The following is a 22,473-nucleotide window of genomic DNA, read 5'->3' as shown; positions in this document are numbered from 1 at the left end:
TCTTCCGTTCTGCACTCTAACTATAAACATGCTTTTCAAAGCTCAGATAACAGATAGACAGCAGAGAGAGCAGATCCTAGATGCAACAGGCGTCCCTCGTACCTGTTTTAAGGTGCATGCGGGCGAAGCAAAGCTGTAGATCAATGACAATGACTCCCAACCAGGAACCCCCGAGGGTTACTTCTACAGTATCAGGTGGGATATGTGGAGACATTAGCTCTATTATTACAATTAATGAATTTAGTGGAGCTGAAGAAGTTTCAAAATAAAAGTTGACAGTTAACCAAAATGAATGCATACATGATTGGAATACATAAACTGCAGTCAAAGAGTTGAAATTATTAGCTAAGCATAGTGGATACTAAGGATGCACCACTATATCACCAAAACATTGGTATGGGCCATTATCGGCCTTGTTGATATATTGCTATATCTAAATAAAGTGGCACATATCGATGTCAGTGGTTGATGATCTGCGATAAAGTGAGACATCTAGTGCATCACTTTCCTGCTTTCCTGCTGTCAAAGCTGCTGTCATCTCTTACTTGTGATCCAATTTGTGCTTCCGGTCAAAGTAAGCCTGTATGCTTTGACACTATTAATTTTAATGATGTTATCAGCGATATCTGAGTCCCCTGAATTAGTCGTCCTGTGGATCTATGCTTTCATCATGCAGAGGCACCATTTCAGCCCCATAACCATCAATTCCCTGTTCTCGCTCTTATTCTCCTGTGCATGACTTTCAGCTATCTAACATCCTATCAGCTCACTTTGCTTGCACTTATCTGTCATTGCAGGGTATTCATTTCAGACACCTCGTAGTCTGATCTACCCTGGCTCCTATGTCACTTCCTGTTACTAGATTCTTTGTTACAGCAAAGGCACACGCAAGGTCTCTGTGGCAACAGGTCAAGTCCAAATGCCTCGTTGTCTCCTCTCAAAACTTTGTCACTCCTCAGCCCTCCTGACTCCTCTGCTTCCTCCCTTTTTTGACAGCTACAACAGAGCAGGAAACTGAGAGGAAAAGTTGCTGGTGGAGCTGCTGACAACACTTATCACCATCAACTTACGACGGGCGACTGGTTTCTTGGAGATTTGTACAAAATAAAATAGTTCCAGAAAGCACAGCGAGCGCAGGAGCACATCAGGAAAGCCAAAAGCACATGATTTACTAACATGACAGTAAACGATGCAAATAGTCACTTTCGTGATGCCAAACATTCAAAGAATGCCATTGGACTTAATAGGAATGCTTCTCTGCCTAACAGCCTGAAGATATGCTCAGAGTGATCAGCCGTATGGTTGCAGCACCACCCAACATGTTTATGAGCCTGAACTGAACTGGGTCACATCAGGTGAAAAGGAAACAGAAAAAAAAAATGTCTGAGTCTGATGAGTTTTTTCTTGTTATCAGATTCACGCTTTCAAATGCGGTTGATTCCGCACAGCTGCACATTGTATCTCTGTCCAGTTTGTTTCTCAAACTAAAAAAAAATCACGAGTAGGAAAAAGCAACTTGTCTCTCATCTGGATTAAAAGATATAAAATATATTGAGAAGTATCATTTTAAGGCAAAACGAAAGGGGGAGCAGCACGGTTCACCACTCAGGCTTTGCGAGATGGGTGGTGGGATCTGAGTCTGGAGTCAGAGAGATCATTATGTGGTTGCCACGTAGTGAATGTGGCCACTAATCCACAACCTAATAGCTACTACTGTGTTAAAGTGGAAGGAGCACAGAGAGAGTCTCAGCCCTCACCTCTGCCACTGCGGCCCACAAAACGAAGGTCATTGAAGCGTGCTACTTGGTTCTTCATCACACCTGAGGCGTTCCGCAGCTCGGCGGAATAGTTCTCATCGTTGCCTGCCATTACGGTGACAACGGTCCCGTCAGGTATATCTCCCAGGGCAACCACCTGTCAGAATCACATAGGTAGAGAGCAGAAGTTCTTCTTTTATATCTTCCATCTACAGACGGTTATATTATATTCCATTACTCCTCCTATACAAGGGGGGGGGGGGGGGGGGGGGGGGGGATTTTAGTGAGAAGCTGCGTGAAAACAAAATGTGATCTTTTTCTAATTTTTGTCTATTCAGAGTTCGTCTAGACTCATCATTTTACATCCTGTCATCCTCTTACAAATTAGGTTGATAAATGGATTTAATTTTAATGCCCTGAAGCAGCCTTATATCATGATAAACGTCTTTAAGTGAATCATCTAAAAGGCAGTCTTTCAAAACAAAAGTGCAGAGGCCTCGTGTTATCATTTAGATTCTTGGATGGGGATGAAAGAGGATAAATACGCTTACAGAACTGGAATAATTACAGAGTCATCGTTATAAGAATGTTTAAATAACACTTATACATAAAAATGTGTCACATTTGGTTTGGAGCCATGGCTGTAGCTACAAATTTCCACTTGAGAGTGTCTTTGATCTTTCCTTTAAATAATATCTGCCAAGTAATTAATAGAAGTTTTTCTTTGCAATTTCATGGGAACAAAAAACCAAAAAAAACCCCAAAAAACAAAAGCATTATTCTTTGGAACATTAAAAATACATTTTTCTCTTTCAGCAGATTAAAAGTTTGAGGACAATCTAACTATACAAACTAACTAAAGTGGCAGATAATATGCTGTAATCTTTATAAAATCATTTTCAAATTTGAGAAAATTGTCTAAAAGATAAATTTTCAACACAATGATATCTTTGTTGTTTAAGTTAAAAGGCTAAATATTGTATTTAAACTAATTCACAATATTTTCTGGTTCTTGGAAATATTAATAATTATTTATTTATTTTAAATGTAGGACAAAAACATTATAAACACGTGGCTCCCTTCTTTTAGGTCCTGACTCATTTTGCCTACTTTTCGGACTAATGCCCTTAAACAGCACGTGGAGTTTTTTTTTTTTTTTTTTTTTTTTGCCACAATAATATTAATTTTTAAATGTGTTTTCTGACTATACTTTATTTTTGATGTCATAGTACATAGTAATAACTCTTGCATGTTCACATTAACAGCCATTAAGCTTTAGAAACTCCAAAAAGTCTAAGAGATAAATAGTCATATAAGAAAAGATAAATAAAATCGGAAATCCAGGCCATGCACCACTATTAAATTGATTTCACTGTCTTTAGAGAAAGATGACGCATTTATTCTTATTCAAAATCAGCTTTGGGCTTCATCTGGTTGTAGTTTTTCTAACAGAGAACACCATCGTAAGTCGGGTTGTTCATTTAGCAGCACAGCGATGAGTCGGGACTCACCTTAAAAGCGACCGGCAGAGTCTTGTTGCACCGCCAGTGGGAGGGCAGGACCGAGCAGAGAAAGTTGGGACTGTCGGTCCTCACTAGCTCGGCCGGGTGGTCTGCGATGATCTCGGCCATACTGCGGTTTTCGTGGGGGCGCAGTCTTGGCACTGCCGCCGCTGCGTCCGGCTGCCCGGCTGGAGAGCTCACATCGTTCATCTTTCCTGGGACCGGCTGGAGGCTACTGGACGGCGGACTGAACCTCCGACTGGCGCTGGGATCTACGGGAATTCGCATCACAACAGCGTGGATTATCAGAAAAGGCACCAAAGGCTCTCCAGTTGCTCTCTTTCTTTCTCTCTCTCACACAGGGAGAAACTCGGAGCGTGCGCCGCTGTTCGCTGAACCTCAGCGCGCCTGCCAATGGAAAATGGGACTTGAGTGAGCGGACACCGCGTTTCAAAACCCTCTCCACTACAAACTTTAGTGGTCGCCTTCAAACGACATAAAATAGACTTCTCCAGCAAGAAAAACAACCCTTCAAAACTCGATGATGTTTTAAATGACAAGCTCTTTTTTTTTTCTTTTTCAAACTCCTCGGGGGAAGAGTCCATGTGCCATAACGCTGGCGTAGTAGCTCATGTGTGGATATAAATAACATCAAATAAATGTCCGAGCGCGTAATAGGCTATACAATTACAAAAAAAGCAAGTCTAAAATGGAACAGCCTGCCCAGATGCTCAAAAAAGAAGTTTTTTTTTTGTCTGTCTTCCTTTAGTGAAAAGTCAAAGCGCAGCTCCAGGTGCGTCATTGAAGTCTTTGTGCCAAACTGAAAGGCATTCTCGAAGTCCGCAGGCTATGTACACACAAAAAACCTTTCAAAGTCAAAGGGATACGCTTTAACAATACTTTACAAGGCTATTTAGAATCCTGCAATGCCTCCAAATTGATCATATTTTTCTGTTAAGTCTTCCGGCAGTGCCGCTGATTTTGAATAGCGTTTAAAAAATGCTAAAAAGGTTTCAAGAAAAAAAAAACAAAACAAAAAAAAACATCGTCGGTGAGATGAAGGAGGCGGAAAAACGGATCCCGGTTTTGTAGCCGTAAATGCGGTTAGTGTTTGGAGGCCGGGGTTTCCCGTGCTCAGGCTTTTTGTGGTTTATATAGCTCGAGCGCCCAGCAATTATTGCGCTGATGCGACTCCAACACGTGGTGTCTGGAGTCAGATGCATTCCCTCCGCCATAATCTATCACGCCTATATAGACTGCCGGACAGATCTCCGTGTAATGGCCATACCTTCATGAAAGACACATGGGGCTACGTTTCACACCTTTCTCTTATCCACATTTCAAAGTTTACTCACAGCCTACTGTACGTACCGACATATTACCGCTCCCCTGGACCATCCGCGCGCTCCTAACAGCGGAGGTGGTCATTTCCAATCAGCAACACGCATCAGTCCATCAGACCGTGTTGTGTTACCACCGTGTCCCGACCGTATGCGGCTCACAGAAGCGTTCAAAGAGCCGAGTCCCGGTGAGAAGTGAGTTACACTCCATAGGAGTGAGTGAGTCACCCGAGAGCGGTGAGTCAGGTACAGGCGCAGGAGTAGAGTTTCACTCGGTCACAGGGGAGAGCTGTTGTGCAGGTGTACAGGTATTCTACTTTACAGGGGCTTTAATTTATGTTTATCCATCCACGTGGCCGCCTTGTGAACCGACTGCGCGTTTGGGAAATGCATTTATGGAAAATCCAACTTCAACAGTTTCTGTGCCTCATACAACTTGTTAAATCTATTACATGGCCGTTTTATTACACATAGACCGAAAATAAACTATATATAAACAGAAGCGAAAGAAGGCCCCGTGCGTAATTACGCACAACATACTATGTATTTGCATATTTCAAAATGAAATCACATATGCGGGTTTCAACTGAGCAATCCCATTTAATGCAACTTTTATTTACCATTTTTAATACATTTGAGAGGGAATACTGTGCTTTACTACAGCCCCACATTTATTTAGAAGTTTTTTGTTTTTTCTTAATTGCACAATATGTTACATATAAAAATACTGCATAGTTGTAGATTTGGTCAACAGTGTATCAAAGTGTAAAAACTAGCTCCATCTCAGCCAACAGTAAAACACTGCTCACACATGTATACATCCTTAAAGATAACCCAGTAATTTCCAACAGAGGAACTCTCACAGGAGCCACTTTTCAGCTTTAGAAATGCTGAAACCTTCAGTTAAGTTTTACTGATAGATTTTGGTACTTCTAGTTTTTATTTTCCCACATTTGCTGTTTACATTTAAACCCAGAAACAATGAAAACGAATCCTGCAAGAATATTTAACACAAAAATGATACATCTGTGAACTCACAATATAAAAACGTGAGAAAAAAAATCATACATTTTTAATAAAATCTTATTTTTTTATACCACACTATAAACAAACAGACAAAAATCATACTTTACGTTTTATGGCTGAAATAATAAGTATGCCTGCTGCACTGAAAATAGCCAGTGAGGGGTGAGAGGGCCTGCTTAGCTTGCCCCTCTTGTGTCTACTGTAGAGGGCATCGTTTACCCTCTGTGAGCCTCTATATCTCAGCCTGCACTCATCACCCACCCCACCCCACCCTCAGCCCTGATTACCCATCGGTCTCCCAATGAGACTTTTCTGGATGCCACATCACACATCAGCATGTGTACTGCCACTCTGTGTTTCCATTGCTCCCAAACAGGCTTTTATTGCAGTGAGTCTTTAAGACAAAGAGCTTTGATACTCCAGGCCTGCTTCAAAATAAATGGGACGAGTGGGAGGCACAGCTGTTGGGTTATTTGGATCCTGTCAGAGCCTTTGTAGCTTGTTTTTATGTTGTAAATTTAGATATAGTTTTATACATTTTTACAAGAGATTTCTGTTGTAATTGACTGTATACTGCAGCCTGAGCACTTGAAATAACTCAACTTCTTAAATCTGTGTGTGTGTGTGCACATATACATGTCTATTAGCTTGTGTGAGCTCATGGATACGGGAGTGGGAGGAATATATATATATATATATATATATATATATATATATATATATATAAAAGTCTGAAAGCACTGACACGCATCTGGCACCTCGTCATGTGGATGGAGGGGGGGGGGGGGGGGGGGGGGTGATTGAGTTACGCTTCCCTTTCGTGTGCCCCAAACACCAGAAATATGGTTCACATTGTCCAACATTCTCAAAGATCAACTAACAAGTCATGGATGGATAAATGTGAATAGTAGTAATTAAATCTGTAATAGTGATAAACATGGACTTGCAGGAACCATGGAGCCAGTTATCCCAACAGAGTTAAGTTTCAGCTCTGATAATATCGCTTTTTTATCGTTGAGTAAATGCAGAGTAATGTGGAAAAGACCCTAAATGTTGTAGTGGAATCTAGTTTAGGAAATTTAAAGGAGGAAATAATACCCACCTCTGAGGCAGTTTTATGCCATCAGCCAAATCAGCCTTATTACTTTCAATCCTGACTTAAATTTGAAGTGGAACTGTCAATGTGTACGGTCTATGAGTAACAGACCCCTTAATGAGAACATTATACAAATTCACCAACTTTTCTAAGTCAAACTAATCATGCCTAAATTTAGATTTGCTGCACTCTGTTATTGTCCCATCAAAGGCAGAATATTTTCCCAGTCCAACCCCAGGGCCCCAAACAACCCCCCTCCACCTAGTCGTGCCTTAAACCCTGACAAGCTCAGCTCATCAAAGAGTGTTTGTCCCATCTGACTCCGCTTTGCTCCTCTACTGTACATCCAGCATCTGTCTTCCAGCTCCCTACAGGATACGGTCCACACTTACACAGCACAAGGCCTTTTTGCTGTCTGGCTCTCTGTCATTTAGAGGTATTGGGCAAACTCTGCTCAAGTTTAAAGCATTTGATGTTCGAGAGATGTGAGTGAAAGAAGGTGTTAATGTGTCAGAAAAATCTGTTCAGTTAAAAAAAAAAAATACCATGTCTACCAAAATAAATTTTAAAAACCCAACAAGTTTTGATTAAATGTGAATGCTGGAAGTTTCAGGCAGAACTGGACTTATAGGATACTCCACCGATCCTCCTCACCATAAACTGATTTCATATGATGTAGTAATGAATCTAGCATAAAGCCGTTTAGCTTTTCAGTGGGTCTGCTGCTCGCCTGGCGCACAGCTGGATCGTCTCTCTCAGCTCTGGTATTATTCATCTACTGTGTTACACTGGCTTGGAGTCATTGCACAGTAGGAGAAGTCACTAACAGTGAAGAACCACAGTATAGCACATTGAGCAGGATGTGCGTTTTATGATTTATGGTAATATTGTATTTCGGCTGCTCAGTTTCAATTATTTGTTTTCAATAAAAATCAAACTCAGCTGACGTTCTCTGACTAATTTTCCTGTCGAGATATCAAGCGAGTAATAAAAGTTTCTGTTCTCATTCCCACTTGGAATGACAAAGACTGTGTGAACCACTAATATGAGCACACATCCGCCGCCTCTAATGTTGTCAGCAAACGAACTGTGCAAAATCTTTTCTCTGCGCCTCTGTGACCTTCACATCGCTCTCCCTGTTTGACATTTAAAGAGACACATTCACAGGCCCCTGTATCCTCACCACGAACAACACCTCATTAAGAAAGACGACAAGACACGGCGCTCAGTGTTTCAACTCAAAACACACATAAACTTTCCAGTTTAAGCAGGAAACAAGCAACTAGGCAAATGCGCTCACTTTAATTTTTAGAGAAAAATAATTTGTAGAATTACAGTCGTACAGTCTCACTCTTTCTCTTCTTCAGAAGCATATACTGTACTCTCATCCAAGAGGAAAAGCACAGCCACTTAAGACTCAGGATTAAGACTCCATTTCACAGTGGTGCATTTTTCAAGACACTTAATTATAGCCTTCTAGAGGAGAGCAGTGATGAGGCCCAGGCTTTTTCAGCTCTAACGGGATGTTTCCATGTTTGGCAGGCCACCAGCCAAATGGCCTGCCAGCAAACCAATCAGAGAGCCCACCAGGCTAGGCAGCAAACCAGCCAAAGATCCAGTATACAATCAACCGAACCAACCAGGAGAACAGGCATGTAGCTGCAAAAACAACTAAACTAGTGGACCAGTTAGTTAGCCGGCAGAGGAGGATGACGGCGGGCAGAAACTTCATTCCTCGTGACCTCATCGGCACAACCTCAGCGACTCACATCCCCGCGCTGATCCCAGATCATAGCTAAGCCCTTAATGACTGTTTGCGATCGAGGCCGTGACATCACTGTAAACTGTTAGGACGAGGACAGCACGTTCTGTGGTGTGTGAGTGTGTTTGTGCATGTCTCTACGTAACTGCCTTCACAGAGAGCAACCCAAAATATATTAGACTCTGAGAAAGCTGGGCCGGCGACTGCACCCTCACAGTTTAATATATGTATATATATATATGCTTCGCTGAGAGCTACAGAAAGACTCTGTCTGATATTTTGCTCAGTTTTTGAAATGGCATAGAGCAGCATGGAAAGAGATGGAGACACGGAGGGGGCGGCTGCTCACTGCTTGTGGCAGGAGGGTGAAGGAGGAGGGAGGGTGGGAGGGGTATAAAGACAATTTCCTCTCTGCTCTTATTGCTCTGACTGTCTGCCGCCTACTGCCTTCATGGAGGTCCCTAATTGAGATCACTTGTACTTAAAAATAGGAACAAAAAAGGAACTTCTGTGGGCTGGAAGATGGCGAGGAGAAAATAAAGCAGTAATATGTGACGAAGGCTGCCATTAAAGAGTCCCAATGATAGATCTGAGCAAGTGGGGCACAGAGCTGAGAAGTCTTTCTGCGTGTGCCAGGGAACCTTCAGATGTTGACGTGTCACGCACCACCTGCTGTCACTTCACTTAAATTGTGCATGTGGAAGAGTGTATTTGTAGATTTTCTGTATGTGTGTGGGTGGGTGTTTGGCTCTTTGATGGGGTAGGGTGACAGTGCCTGCAGCTGAGGCCAGAAACATGCCAGAAAGGGGTACTTCAGTTTTTCCACTTTTGTATGCAAGTGTTTGTATGCATTTCACAATTTGTCTTTACATTACTGCAACAGAACATTCTCAAAACCATCAAGCATATTTGGCCACCCCTGACCATGCAGCTTGTGTATCATTAGCTACGCTATTATTAGTCTTTCACTTTAATTCAACCATTTCACCAATCAGACTCTGGCTGGAGCAGCTTTTCCCAGACTTGGTCCCAGAATGTCCCTAAAGCTGCGCTGGTTTCCTCTTTAAACCATCTATCACTCAATCAGGTCTGATCCTGCTATTAATCAAACAATGAGCCCCTCTCCTTGGAGACCAGTTTGACGGATTGGCTTGAAGGCAACGCAGCGTATCCAGGAGTGGTACTGGACCACTGCTGGGAACAGGAACCCTGTAAAGAGCGTTTTTCTTGGACCCGGACCCTCTGTAGGTGCTAAAGACAATACAGACGCTCGGGCTAGGCCAACATTCCACTTTACACTTTTCCCTTCCTCTGTGTATTTCACTGGTCTACTTCCCCTCTGCAAACTAGCCGGCTAGTATCAAAATATTTATAGTACATCTGCAAGACATGCTGTTCTCATGTATCCAGGCCGTTTAGCCCTGTGTTCATTATGCGAGGTAAAACTAATACCAGATTTACAGGGGGAGATTTCTCTCTGTTCCCCCTGTCCGTGTAGCACGATTGAGGATGATTTATGTGAGGTAAGGACACACAGGCGAGATAAATAGAGTGACTACACGGCAAGAGGCAAAAAGCTTGCGGCCCAGACTAGCACTCACAGGGGGGCTATCGGCTATCACTTGCCCATTTCCACTCTTCGAGTCTTGAGTGTGGAGGAAGGTAAGGATGGAACGGCAGTAGGTGGAAATAGTGGAGGAAAAGGAAGGAGACAGGAGGATGTATGTATGTATGTATGTATATACACAGAGGTGGGGTGCAGGAATGTTCAAGTGTGCTGGGTCCAAATTGAGGTAAGGGGGTGTATAGAAGAGGTCCAGATGGAGGGGGGGAAAATTCTGTCATGGATGCTCAATTGCACACAGACATAAACATGCAGCCATAGACAGAGTAAACCCATGCCTGGATATGTCCCATATACATTTCTTGTTTTGGAGCTTTAGAATTTGTATTAAATATACCGTTTATTTTGCTTGGCTATCGTGGATGGACTTTTAAAGCTCGTGTAGAAAAGCTTAGGATGAAGTTCTGGCGTTGCTTTACTTCCTCATTTCTGGGAGATAATCAACATCAAAACTGTCAGTCAAGTGAATATGTCCAGCGCTGAGACAATAGCCAATCAGATAAAGATAAAATGAAAACAGCAGTAATGGGCAGGCAGTGTGAGCAGTCACTGCAGTGGGTGTGCGTCGAGAGCGTTTGGATCTTGCTCTCTTTTGCTTTTTTTCCTGATCTCTTCCTGATCACAGTCCAGCTCGGAGCAGCTCCAAAACACTGAGTTTGAACTCCACAACCTGGAGCAACACACACCAGTTTGAATTCCAAACCATTCAGATGTCAAAATGGCCCCAGGACGCCTCGGTTTTTGACATGTAGGATGAGATGTTGTTAAATGACTTAAAGAGTTAAGTTGAAACTGTCACGGCTGATGCAGCTCACTCAGAGATTGGCCTTTGCCTAAAACCTTAGCCTATAATTACACAGAGACTATTAGGCTACTGGTCAGAAATGAGTCACAGAAAGGTGGGGGTGCAGAGAAAAGAGACGGGTGGATGGAGTTCAGTTTCATAGCTTCCAGCCTGAGATGTCCTCAGACAAAATCAATTCCAGTCATCTTCGGAAAAGAGGGTTCGGTGAAAGAAAACATCATCAAAGCAAAGGGAAATTTAACAGAAGATAAATAACTATTGTCTGATCATTTGACCTGTGACCCTGTATTTTCCACTTAGACACAACTTGCTGGTTATTCCAGGACAAGGACTTCTCTTCCCCAAGCTGAGACTCGGATGACGCCAGCTTTATAGAGCCTAAATCGAGTCCTAAACAGAGTCTCATCAACTGCAGGGTCCCACAGGGAGCATCAATCACATTGTGAAACACTGTCCTTCAAACACAATCTATTCTGTGGTGTTGCATTATGGCAAAGCTGAGAATGTGAACGTCACGCACTTATAAAAAAATCCCTCTCTGGCAACGGGGTTACTGGGATGTGGTTTCGAGCTGACAATTAAATTGTCCGCTCGGAATATGCTGTCATTCTGGAAACACGAGATTTATGGCAAATAATTTTGAGAGAACTGATCAGCTTAAATATTTTAACTGGATTTTATGGCACCATAGATCACCCTGATACACTCTTGCATCCTCCAGAGACTGAAAACTGCCCCCATTAGTTGCAGAACTCATTTACAGGCAATTAAAGAAGCTCCACACAATCCAAGATCCTCTCACTGAGACACGGTTTGTGGAAGTGGATCACCAAATAAATGCTGTTTTTGCACTGTTCCTACAAAGGAGGCAAATATTTACATTTACATTTAATTCTCAAAAACCACAGAGCCTTATCATATAGCACCTTGAACCATATTTCAGGCTACGCTAACCAGGAAAGGAAACCTTGGAATCATAAAAGCGACACACAGGGTTAGGAGCTGTAAACATTAAGCCTGTGTTTACATTGCAAGAGATTCTTTTTTATCAGTAATAGCCTCACACTGTGAGCCTGATGATTGGGTAATATTTATTATGAGCCCTTAGGGTGTGCTTCCCTCTCAGCCTCTCTTATGTCTATAAAACCTTTTACCCTTAGCTCAAGTGTAGCACAGACAAGCTCCCATTAGAACCTGATTGTATATGGGCTTTAAAGTGTGCTTCTATAGTGCCTTTAGTGTGCATAGGTCATGTGCACATGTGCTCATATGCATGTGGGTGTGTATGTGCCGTGTGTGTGTGTGTGTGTGTGTGTGTGTGTGTGTGTGTGTGTGTGTGTGTGTGTGTGTGTGTGTGTGTGTGTGTAGCAGTAAAAGGGCTGGCTCTGAGACGCTGGTTAACCAGACTATAATTTGGAGGCCCAGTGAAGACTCCCAGCAGCCTCTCACTGTTTGTTTACCAGAGAGACCAACTCTGCTGTTCCTGCTGCATCTGCAGGGTCCTGCAGGAAAAGGGCGTATCTGTCTGGTTGTGCGTGCATGAAAAGTGTGTAGGTGTAATTCTGTGTGTAATAAAGAATTCCTGTGAAAGTGGCTAGAACAGGTGAAGATATATATTTGTCTGTGAGGACTATAAATGCTATCTGAATGATCAGTTTCCTCTAAATTTCTATTGTGCTTATTATTTTTTTTAAAGGACTAGTGCCTCCAACTAAGCCGAAGAACTCTCGACAACCCTCGCTGTCCTGTTTTCCTCGTGCATCTTTAAGCTACAGTAAATCAAGGCAAGACTATACATTCACTACTCTTTCCATTCCTGAAACGGCGGCTTTGTCATAAATAAGAAAACAAAAAGAGCCAAACTTCGCTAAAAAAGCACCCTCGCATTAAAAAGGGTTTGTCAGCAAAAAATGACTGCTATTTTTGTTTGTGCTGAGGATAATTCTCCTGAGACTAAACTGCTCGCTTTGTGTCCCAATTGGGCTTTTTTTTCCCACCAATCCTCCTCCAAAGCAGAAATAAAAAGAAAACAATGCAATTCAAAAGACCAGAGCTCCCAGCCTGTCATTTAGCTGCAACTTTGAATTGTCTTTGCTCTCTGCGTGAGCTGTTTTCTTTCACACACACACACACGCACGGACACACACACACATACAGAGTTGTTGCAGCATCCTAAAATTTCATCATGAGAGAGGAAGAAAGACAGAGGAGAGGAACTTTCAAAATATCACTCTAATAAAATATTCCTGCTCCTCTGGGATCCTCCTTTGCTCATTCAGCATCAGGAGAAGTGAAGTGGAAAAGGCCCGTTATTGGTCTGTTTCCTTTGGGGAAAGACACCAAATAGGCTGAACAGAGCAACAGCTGAAGGAAAACTTTTAACTGCGACAACAAAATGAACTACAGACGACTGTAAGAGAGCAGCTGTCTGGGTGAGTGACAGGATTCAAGCCTGCTCCGGTGAGGATCAGACACCATGTATGTATATAGACTTTGATCAGACGGAGCTGCTTGTCAGAGCAGCGTGATTGGATTGAATGCGTGTAAACTGGAACAGCTCAGGGATCAACATAAACAGAGCAGCTATGTTCTCAAAAAGATGTCACAGGAAAAGTCCTTTGAAACAACCTGAAATGTAACGTTGGGGATTTCTGCACTGCTGTTCAAGCAGAAATTGCTCGAAACTTTTCCCTTTTTTTTTTTTTTTCACAGGCAAGAGTCACGCAGACTTTGGAAAGTCTGGGAAACTATAAGACAGAAAACCTAGGCAGTTCCACTTTATATCATTTTTAGCATTTATGAGAGGAAGACTGAAATGTAATAAATTATATATGTATGATATATGATGAGATACGGCACTAGAATGCACTTGTAGTGTGTTTTTGATGTATTTTGTGAGAAGTTTAACTCCGTTATACTTAAATCCAAGTCTCTGTCAAATTATGTTTATTACTGAGTATTAATTTATTTCTAAATACTAAATAAACTCTTTCATTCTTAAACTCACCTGAGCAAATTCTGTCAATTACTGAAGGCCCCGCGGTGCAGCTGAACACACCATATGTTAAGAAATGTAGTAATGTTATATGTATACACCGTGGACTCATATACCAGTCATGGCTCTTCCAAGGGAAACTTTCTAAATGTGTACAACAAAAATGTCACTTTTTCAGCTTGTAACCAGAGCAAAAAAAAAAAAAAAAAAAAAAAGAATCATGTCAATAGTGCACAAATATTAAGATTGTAAAAAGGTGTTTATTTTTTATTTTTGTATATATTTGTATGTAGTTATGGTTACAGATTCTCTCGCTACATCCATGCATTTGTATTTTCCAAAATCATTTAATGTATAATAAAGACTTACAGGAATATATAAATTGCATTTATCGTACTGTTGCTTTTTAAAAAATCTATATAGATGTAACAATAATATTGCTAATGTGAATTTTTGCCACGGTAAATGCAAAGTGAAAATCTGATATTGTCACAGCCTTAAATCAGAGAGCCTGTCAATAGGCTTACTCTAATTACTCTAGAGGCCGCTCACAAGGCAGCCCAGAATGAAAACGATCCTCATAGAGCTGAAGCTCAAAATCATTACTAATTTTTAGTGGCAATGTTCAGGATGTAACTCTGCAAGTATTAGGGATGTCACAACCTCAGGAGCCCCTTTATGGCATTTGCCATTTTGATCTAATGCATAAAACAAGCAGCGGCAGAGAGTTTCTTACAGCAGCCACCTGATAGCATCACCTATATGAGCACAACACCAGCTGCTACTCAGAAACGATTGTGAAGATTGTGTTCTGATGCAACGATGAACCTAAACACTGTTTGAAACCTGCTTTAAAGGAGTTGGAAAATGTCATCTTCAACTGGGCGATCAGCAGACATGAGCAGACTACAAACATTATATGGGCAAAATTCAGTATTGTACCATTTTAATCACACATTAATCAGATTATATTTGCAAAATCTTTTAATTCAGTCGGGGCGTTTTGGTTTGGATGCAGGCGTAAATAATTATTTTGGTTCCATTCATTCTAGTCCATTGAGGACTATCTCACAAACACCCTCCAGTTGAACGACAGTCTACGGGCAAAATGACCACAGGCGGCGAAAAGCCGGAGCAACCAGTGATAAACTTTTCTCAACTTCCAAGCGACTGCCAATGAGAGTGAGGAATACTACTGACTGACATATGACAGGGTAGTGAATACATTACAGGGTCACCTAGGCAGCTGAAGCTGTCAGCTTCAAAGTGATGTGCGACAAGCAAATCGCTTCCAATGTGCAGGCAGCTTAACAGGAAATAAACAGGCTGCCCTTAGATTGACTTAAGTATATTATCTATACTACACTCCTAACAAATCCTAGTGATGTGGGTGGGGGAAGTTAAGGAGTGTGATTAAAGAACTAACACGTCAACTCTTTCTTGCTTTGCTTTTTTCTTCCCCTTTCTCTCTCTTTCTCTCTGGAGGCCACTTTACAAATGAGCGCTACCTTTCTCTAGCTTCCCTACTCTCCCCCCAGAGACTTGTCAATATCAGCTACACACACTATTCAAAGTTCAAAGACTTGCATCCCACTGCACACACCTACACACACTCTCCTGGCCCCTTTTGTGTCTCGGGGGGATATTTAATTTCAGTGTCTCTGCACACATCTGAATAAGCCTCCATGCCAGCTTGTGTGTGCCACAGGTGGTACAGTGTTGGTGACTCTGATTACTGTGGTGACCAAAGCATCGCCTCCCATCACGTTTGTCATCACCCTTTTCCTGAAAGCGTGGGTGGGAGGGGAAGGATAAAGGGAGGACTTAAGGGGAAGCAGAAGGAGGAAAGGAAGGGAAGAAGGGAGGTGAGGAAGGTGAATGATGGTAAATGGCCGCCCCCACAGTGCCATATGGGCGGTGGTTTGAAAGAGTCAGTTTTGTATTTGTCTCATGAGCGCAAACCGATCCTTTCTTTAGTATCATATCTCTGTCTCACTTAGTCTTTTTCTTCCTCTTAATGTCTTCTTCTCTCTCTCTCTAATTTTCTCACATTTTACTCCCTTCTGCAGCATGAAAGAGGAAACATTCAACCCCTCTCTTCAACACACAGGCACAGAGAAAAAGTCAGGCCACCATAAAAGGCTTGTGTGGGCGTTGCTGAGTGGGTGGGCTCTCTGATTTTCAGGTGTATTTGATCTGTTGTGTTCACACCTCAGCGCTGGCAGGGGGCCCACTGTGTGGGCAGGTAATTTGAGCAAATTAGGAGATGGGGCCTATGCACTATTAATGACACCCTTAGACCCTCCAATGCACGTCCGTCTATTGTTCCCTCCTCTGCACACCTTTCTTTTCTTCCGCTCCGAGTCCCCCGGTCCCATCTGCGCCTCCAGCTCAACACCCACCCTCAGTCCCTCTAAAGTCACACTGTGTGGAATGCACACACACGCGGTGCACATGGGGCGGCAGAAGTGTGTGTGTGTGTGTGTGTGTGTGTGTGTGTGTGGGGGGGGGGGGGGGGGGGGGGGGGATTGGTTCCAGGTGCCAGTTTGAGCGAGAGCATTAATCAAGCAGACAGATCCTCCTGTCACACACACCTTTAATGTGCACACACAATAGAAACTATAAGAGCGCGCTGTCATTATTTTGGGACTCTGCTACATGCCAAACTTCCATTTAAGTTACAAAATTTCTCCATAAGTGCGCTGAGTGATAAAAGGTTCATGCTTGAGAGAAAGTCAGCGTTGACACTGATGTCTGAAAACACGTTGTGACAAGGTGTACTCATCCCCTCAGACAGCTCCACTGATGTGCTGCCAAGCTATTGATCACAGACAGCTCGGCCTTCTTTGATGCGCTTTTACTCATCTTCTTCACCTTCTCCTCGAAAATTGAGCACAATCCTGACCTTCTATGTTACCGCTCCTGCACGTAATCATCAGAACTGCTTCAGTCCAACCAGTGCTGGAAAGTAAGGCTATATTATTTGGGAGTCTGACTGAGTCGGAGGGGATACCGCATTCCTTTAAGATTAAACTAACAAGCCGAAAAACCTGCCCTTTTCTCCGGCACGGGGCAGAACAGGTAAGGCCTTGTGTAGATGCTGTGGCCACACTCTCACTCACATCGTTACACGCTGAACTCAAACATCCAGAAAGCTTGACACTCCATATTTCCCCCCCTTATAGAAACAAGGGAGTGTGGAAGCAAAGCCTCCTCAGCCTATTTGAAGGCGGGCAAGGGGGAAACACTGCTATTCAGCTTTCCTGCGGTTTGCCATATCAGCTACGCTTTAAGCCATCTTCTGACTTAAACAACTAAAATAAAACATAAATGCCAAAAAGAAAAAAAAAAAAATGGAGGGCGCAAAGAGAAAGAGCAGACTGCTTTATAATACTGGTGTTATGTTTCATTAGGATGAAGCGGTTCCAAGATAGACCAATTTTTCAAAAGTGTTAGGTAGTTACTTCCTCTCTGAGGGCTTATATCGGATAACGGTAATTCACCCAGCTTGATGCTATTGAAATGGATGAGTGGCTGTAGGATCTTGTTAAGTGTGAAAATAGCACAGCGCCGCTTTAAAAGCTTCACTGGTTAACGCAATGGCATTAACCTACCCGGTAATTATGGTGCATTCAAAAATCATAGCTATGTGCAGAATGAGTTTGCAACACTATCCAAAAATACACACCAATTTGGCACTTGTCTCGCGAAAACACCACCAAGATATTAAACATTTGCACTGATTTATAGCGAGCAAGATGTTAGCACTTACAGAGTTTCATAAACAGGCTTTATTCCCCCTTTGAGTCTACTGTCAACACTTTAAACAGGCAGGACCCTGCGATAAGCAGTCAGCTGGCAAGTTACCTTGTCATAACAGTGTAATTAGCCCCACAGCTACTGAATATTAGGATAGAACAAGAGATAATATACAGTGGCCTGCAAGTTACACCGAATTCTACATTTGTTGTTGCAGTCCGCATATTACAGGGATGAGGTTAATCTCACTTATTTCACTGCTTTATTTTGAAAGAAGCGAAGCAGCTATTGTACCACACCGAGACCACAAAGTGCAGCAGTTCACAGGAAAGACACCACATTTAGAGTTTCTCCTGCGTTCTGAAAGTCGCACGAGAGACTTTACAGGAAATTACAAGTTAGAGGAGATTTCTTCAAATTTCTTAACATTCATCACCTTCAGCAATTTTTATCACCCATTATTTAAAAAAAAAAAAAAAAAAAAAAAAAGAGACAGAAAACGCTCCAAAACTTTCACATCAACTGTATTTTCAGGCCATTAAAATCACAGGTTATGTTATTCCCACTGCGCTTTCATTTAAACCTTAATAACAGCCTCAAGTCTATTTTGGGGTACAATCAGCCCACCATTCACAGCACATTTGAGTGAATTACAGACCAATTAATCTATCTTTGATTAAACCCCGATCACATTAACGCTCCCTGATTACCCTGAGGAATTATGTAGACTAATGTAAACCACCAGCACTAATAAGTCCTAATAGCTGGTGCAGCTCGCAAACACAAACAGCGCTATTTTACTCCATCAATATGACCCTGCTGGGATTAAATAACATGTTTGCCTCAGAGGTACAATTAAGCGATGCTAAATAGAGTTTCTTTGAGCCCGGAGTTAAGGGAAGAGTCTCCGCTGCACAGTAGCAGCCAGTGAAGCCCCCCCACCCCGACACACACACACACAAACACACACACACACACACATATTTTCAAATTACCTATTGATGAGTGGGCTTCACGTCTCTTCCCGGTTGGGGGTGGGCGGATGGGTGGAGGGGGGATGGGGTGGGGTGGGGGATTGAGGGGTGGGGGATGTCTGGTTCACTTTTAAGATGTCTCCAAGAAGCAGGCCTGTGGTTAGATCTAAGGCAACACTTATGCAACAGAAGCTCCCTTTCTCAAATACATATATACTGTTTCCCTGCAAATTATCGGAGATTTTCTTTGGGGGAAAGTTTTCCGCCTTGAGTTCTCAGATATTTACCCGCATCGTCCTGCATTTTCTTTTGATGTTGTTGATTCGGGTCTGTCTGTGCAAGCACTTTTTTTACTCTCTCTCGACTGCGACTGCACAGCTTTACTGAACGATAATTGCTCCCACGACTTAATTGTCTATATGTAATTAAGTTTGTAATAGAGAAAAGAGGCACTTAAATGTTCCCCAGAGAGGCCTGGTGGCTGAGTGGGTGCCACACATGTTGGAGATTACTCTGCCCTCTCCATCTGATCTGCCAGTATGAAGAGTTATAAAAAAAAAATGTATTTGAAGCAATTAAATTAAAATTGCCTCATGTAAATGCCAAGACAAATTTTAATGAGCCCCCTTTACTTTAATTTGGAATATTTGCCCGTTCCCTCAAGTCAGCTCAATTTATCGCTGCATGGGAATGTAGGCTCAACTCTAAATTAAAAATGTCCTTAATGAACACAAATATACAGACGGATGGAGTAATGTGGCTTTCTAACTACAAAAACAGTATTTTGTGCTCTCAGCAAACCGGCTGACGCTGGGCAAAATGATCCAGGAGAAACACGGGAGCAGGGGAGCTTGAAGAAAATATGTAAAATCAACAAAAGGCAACACTCAAGCTCACTTTATATCCTCTTTATGTATTTAAGTTGAGAGGAACTGATAAGGACGCTCACAGCTCGAAATATTTATGCAGCAAAATCTGTTTTAAGTTCCTATTTGAGTTAAATTAGTTCAACTTTACTTAAACTCCTTTTTGTTTGGTTAAAGAAAAATATCCAGGGTGCCATTCCTAATTTTTTGCCAGTTCTGATGCAGCACAGTACACTACATTTATTTATTCAGAATTATAAATACAGCAGGAAAAAAAAACTGGTGGTCTTGCAAAATCACACTGCGCTGTCAAGGGGACTTTTTGTGGTTGCACTGACAGATTTACTACCCAGATGTTCATAAACAGGGGCAAAGTCAATGAGGCGTGGCACGGTATCAATCAACAAAACTTTATGTCTGAGAACTGATCGGGGATTATCTTCCTTTGGAGCGCCTCTCTCTACCTGAACATCTGCGCACATCTGCTCTTCTCTCTCCACTGTCTGCCTCTCCCCACAGCATGCTTTCAATTTCCTGCGGCGCTGCTCCTCTCCTCTCATTCCCCTGCGCCCCGACCCCCCCGAGACACGCCGAGGGGTCAGGGGGTTAACGTGGTAATAGGTGGTGGTGATTGGTAGAAGACGCTCACTCTCTCCCAGCTTTCAGAGTGTATTAGGAGCCACCCTGCTTCTGTGCGGAGCGGGAGCCCAGAAGAACAGCTGTGCCTGACCACCGAGCGACTTCTTAAAAACATCTTTTAAACATTTGATTTGGACAAGACGAGCGGAGGCTATGGACCGGAGCGGGAGGCAGGATGGCGGTGGGGGGAGGTGGGGAGGAGAGGTGGCCTATTAAACTGTGCCTGTCTATTTCTTGTGTCGCACGGGAATGAAAATGTTTGTTTAAATTTGAAAATTCATCTTGTAAACCATTTATTCTGCTGATTGAATTAGACTGTGTAAAGAAGCTGTCACAGTACAATACAGCAAACCCAAAACAGAGGCTGCAGACTGGAGAGCGCACGCTGGCCTTCACAGGTAGTTGAAAATCATTAGGTTGTCACAGCTACTGTTCACAGGTTTTGGATTTATTTCGGTTCCATTTCCTATAGCTCCACTTCAGGAAGGAGGCAGAATCTTATATTTCATAAGAAGATATAATGTTAAGATATATTATTAGATATTAAGAATAAGAATAATTTATTTCTGTGGGAAGAAAGTGCAAATAAAGTGTTTCTCTCACACACACATAAGACACATTTTTAATCTTTTTAGCTGCTTGTGTAGAAGTAAATAAATTCGAATACAGTTAGTGCAGTAAGTTTAAATTAATCATTATAGACTGAAGCAATGAATTCATAGAAAGGAAGTCAGCATGGATCAACTTTGTGTTCAGTCTGGATTTATGTCTGTAGATTAAATGCTCCCTTGAGCCTGCAGAAATCGACACTGATTAATTAATGACAGCAGTGCGACTGAACAATTTCAGGAAGCGATTACAGATCCTTCTTGGCAAACTAATCAATACTTCTTCCCTATGCGCGAGCACAGGCACCCAACACACACAGCCCAGTAATCCCCACATCTTGTTCCAATGCTCAACTGTAAACTCCCTTGTGCAGCGTCTGTTTACGTCTGTCAAAAATATCACCCGTGCCTTTGTTTTTGGTTCCGCAATGGCATCGCTTTGTAAATCTAAGGGTATGTTGCACAAACATATCATCTCCCTCTTTTGGAAATATTTATAAACATCACATTGAATAAATACTGGAATCTCTATGTGCAGACTTTTTGGTTTTGTTTTTTTTTTCTTTTGGTTTTTGTGCATTTGCGCACACACAAAAAAAAAAAGAAGCCTTGATGATAGTTGGGTCTTTCATCCACCACAAAAGTTTGGACCTTGATAGTGGGGGTCCTCAATGACCTCAGCTGATCCCCGCCACTCATCTGGACCCAAAACTTTAGATCAGATCCAACGTCTTCGTCCACTTTCCTCAAACCCCTTAATTCCACCACCCAAACCTCAGCACCTGACCCCAAGTCCTTCCTGTGACCCGGGCCCCCAACCCAATCCAGACACAACAGCGAGCAGCAAAGTGGTACTCACCCCAGAAGAAGTTTTGCTGACATGGTGTCACTGTGCTGAAAAGGCTGTTAGATGCCATAGCTGCCTCTGGTTGCAGCAAGCCCCACTTTTGTTCTTCTGTGGTTTCCTTGACCCTTGACACGTCCTAAACCAAGAGCACGCAGCATGTCATGAAGAAAAAAATATGGAAAAGCCATCCACAAGACATGCTTTTACGTATCAACTATTTGGATGACCACAAGTAACAACCAGGTCTGGTTTTATAGAGGAAAAAAAAATTGCAGAGACAAATATCGCCTTTGCGGATAGATCAGATGGTGTCGGACTTGCTTGCTTGGCGAGTGTGGTTGGAACGTACTTACTCGCTTAGCGCCGTCCTTGTGACTGGTGCTGGCCCGCGACGATTAACCATTTACACTCCAGGTCGCCCTCAAACACCAACCCCGAGCCGCACGTCTGTGGTTCTGTGGTTGTTTGGGAGGCGAGCAGAGCCCTCACACAACCCAAAAGGCACCAGCTTTAAAACTCGTCTCTTTCCTGCCCTCCATGTGCCGTCACTGGAGAGCCTGGGTCACATGCCCTCTGACGTCATTACGGCACAGCAGTTGAGTGGGACAGCCTACCGTTGTGGCTTTCTTGCCTCTCCTCTGCTCTCCTTGGACTTTTTTCTTTACTCTCTGGCTCCCCTCCTTCTCTCTTGCGCGTGGTTCGGCAGCATTTCCAGCCTCTCTGGGGATCGGGGTCTGACGCTCCCATGAGTCAGGAGGCTTCAGTGGGGGCAGCTTGTTCAACTGCCCATGCCTCCTCAGCATATGGGGAACAGTGCTCTCTCTGGGTTGCTCTCCCTTCACTCTTTCATCCCCCCTCCCTCCTCTCTCTCCG

The 22,473-nt window shown here is 42.8% G+C and overlaps 1 protein-coding gene across 2 annotated transcripts in view; it reads right to left on the bottom strand.

Annotated features, from left to right (window-relative positions):
• Positions 1-22,082, bottom strand: part of runx2b (RUNX family transcription factor 2b) — a 40,238-nt gene extending 18,156 nt beyond the window's left edge. Inside the window, exons 1-4 of one of the 2 annotated variants that reach the window (XM_030721285.1) lie at positions 21,954-22,082; positions 21,613-21,736; positions 3,269-3,531; positions 1,758-1,914 (exon numbers count right to left, since the gene is read on the bottom strand). In XM_030721285.1, the coding sequence (XP_030577145.1) occupies positions 1,758-1,914; positions 3,269-3,531; positions 21,613-21,670 (478 nt within the window). In that variant the 5' untranslated portion in view covers positions 21,671-21,736; positions 21,954-22,082. Of the gene's footprint in view, positions 1-1,757; positions 1,915-3,268; positions 3,668-4,630; positions 4,757-21,612; positions 21,737-21,953 lie in introns of those variants that run through there. The other variant, XM_030721286.1, reaches the window with a different exon arrangement.
• Positions 22,083-22,473: the final 391 nt, after the last annotated feature.

This window comes from Archocentrus centrarchus, chromosome 24 (assembly GCF_007364275.1).
Source record: "Archocentrus centrarchus isolate MPI-CPG fArcCen1 chromosome 24, fArcCen1, whole genome shotgun sequence".
In the NCBI taxonomy this organism is placed as follows: Eukaryota; Metazoa; Chordata; class Actinopteri; order Cichliformes; family Cichlidae; genus Archocentrus; species Archocentrus centrarchus.
This window is presented reverse-complemented; position numbering and strand designations above follow the sequence as displayed.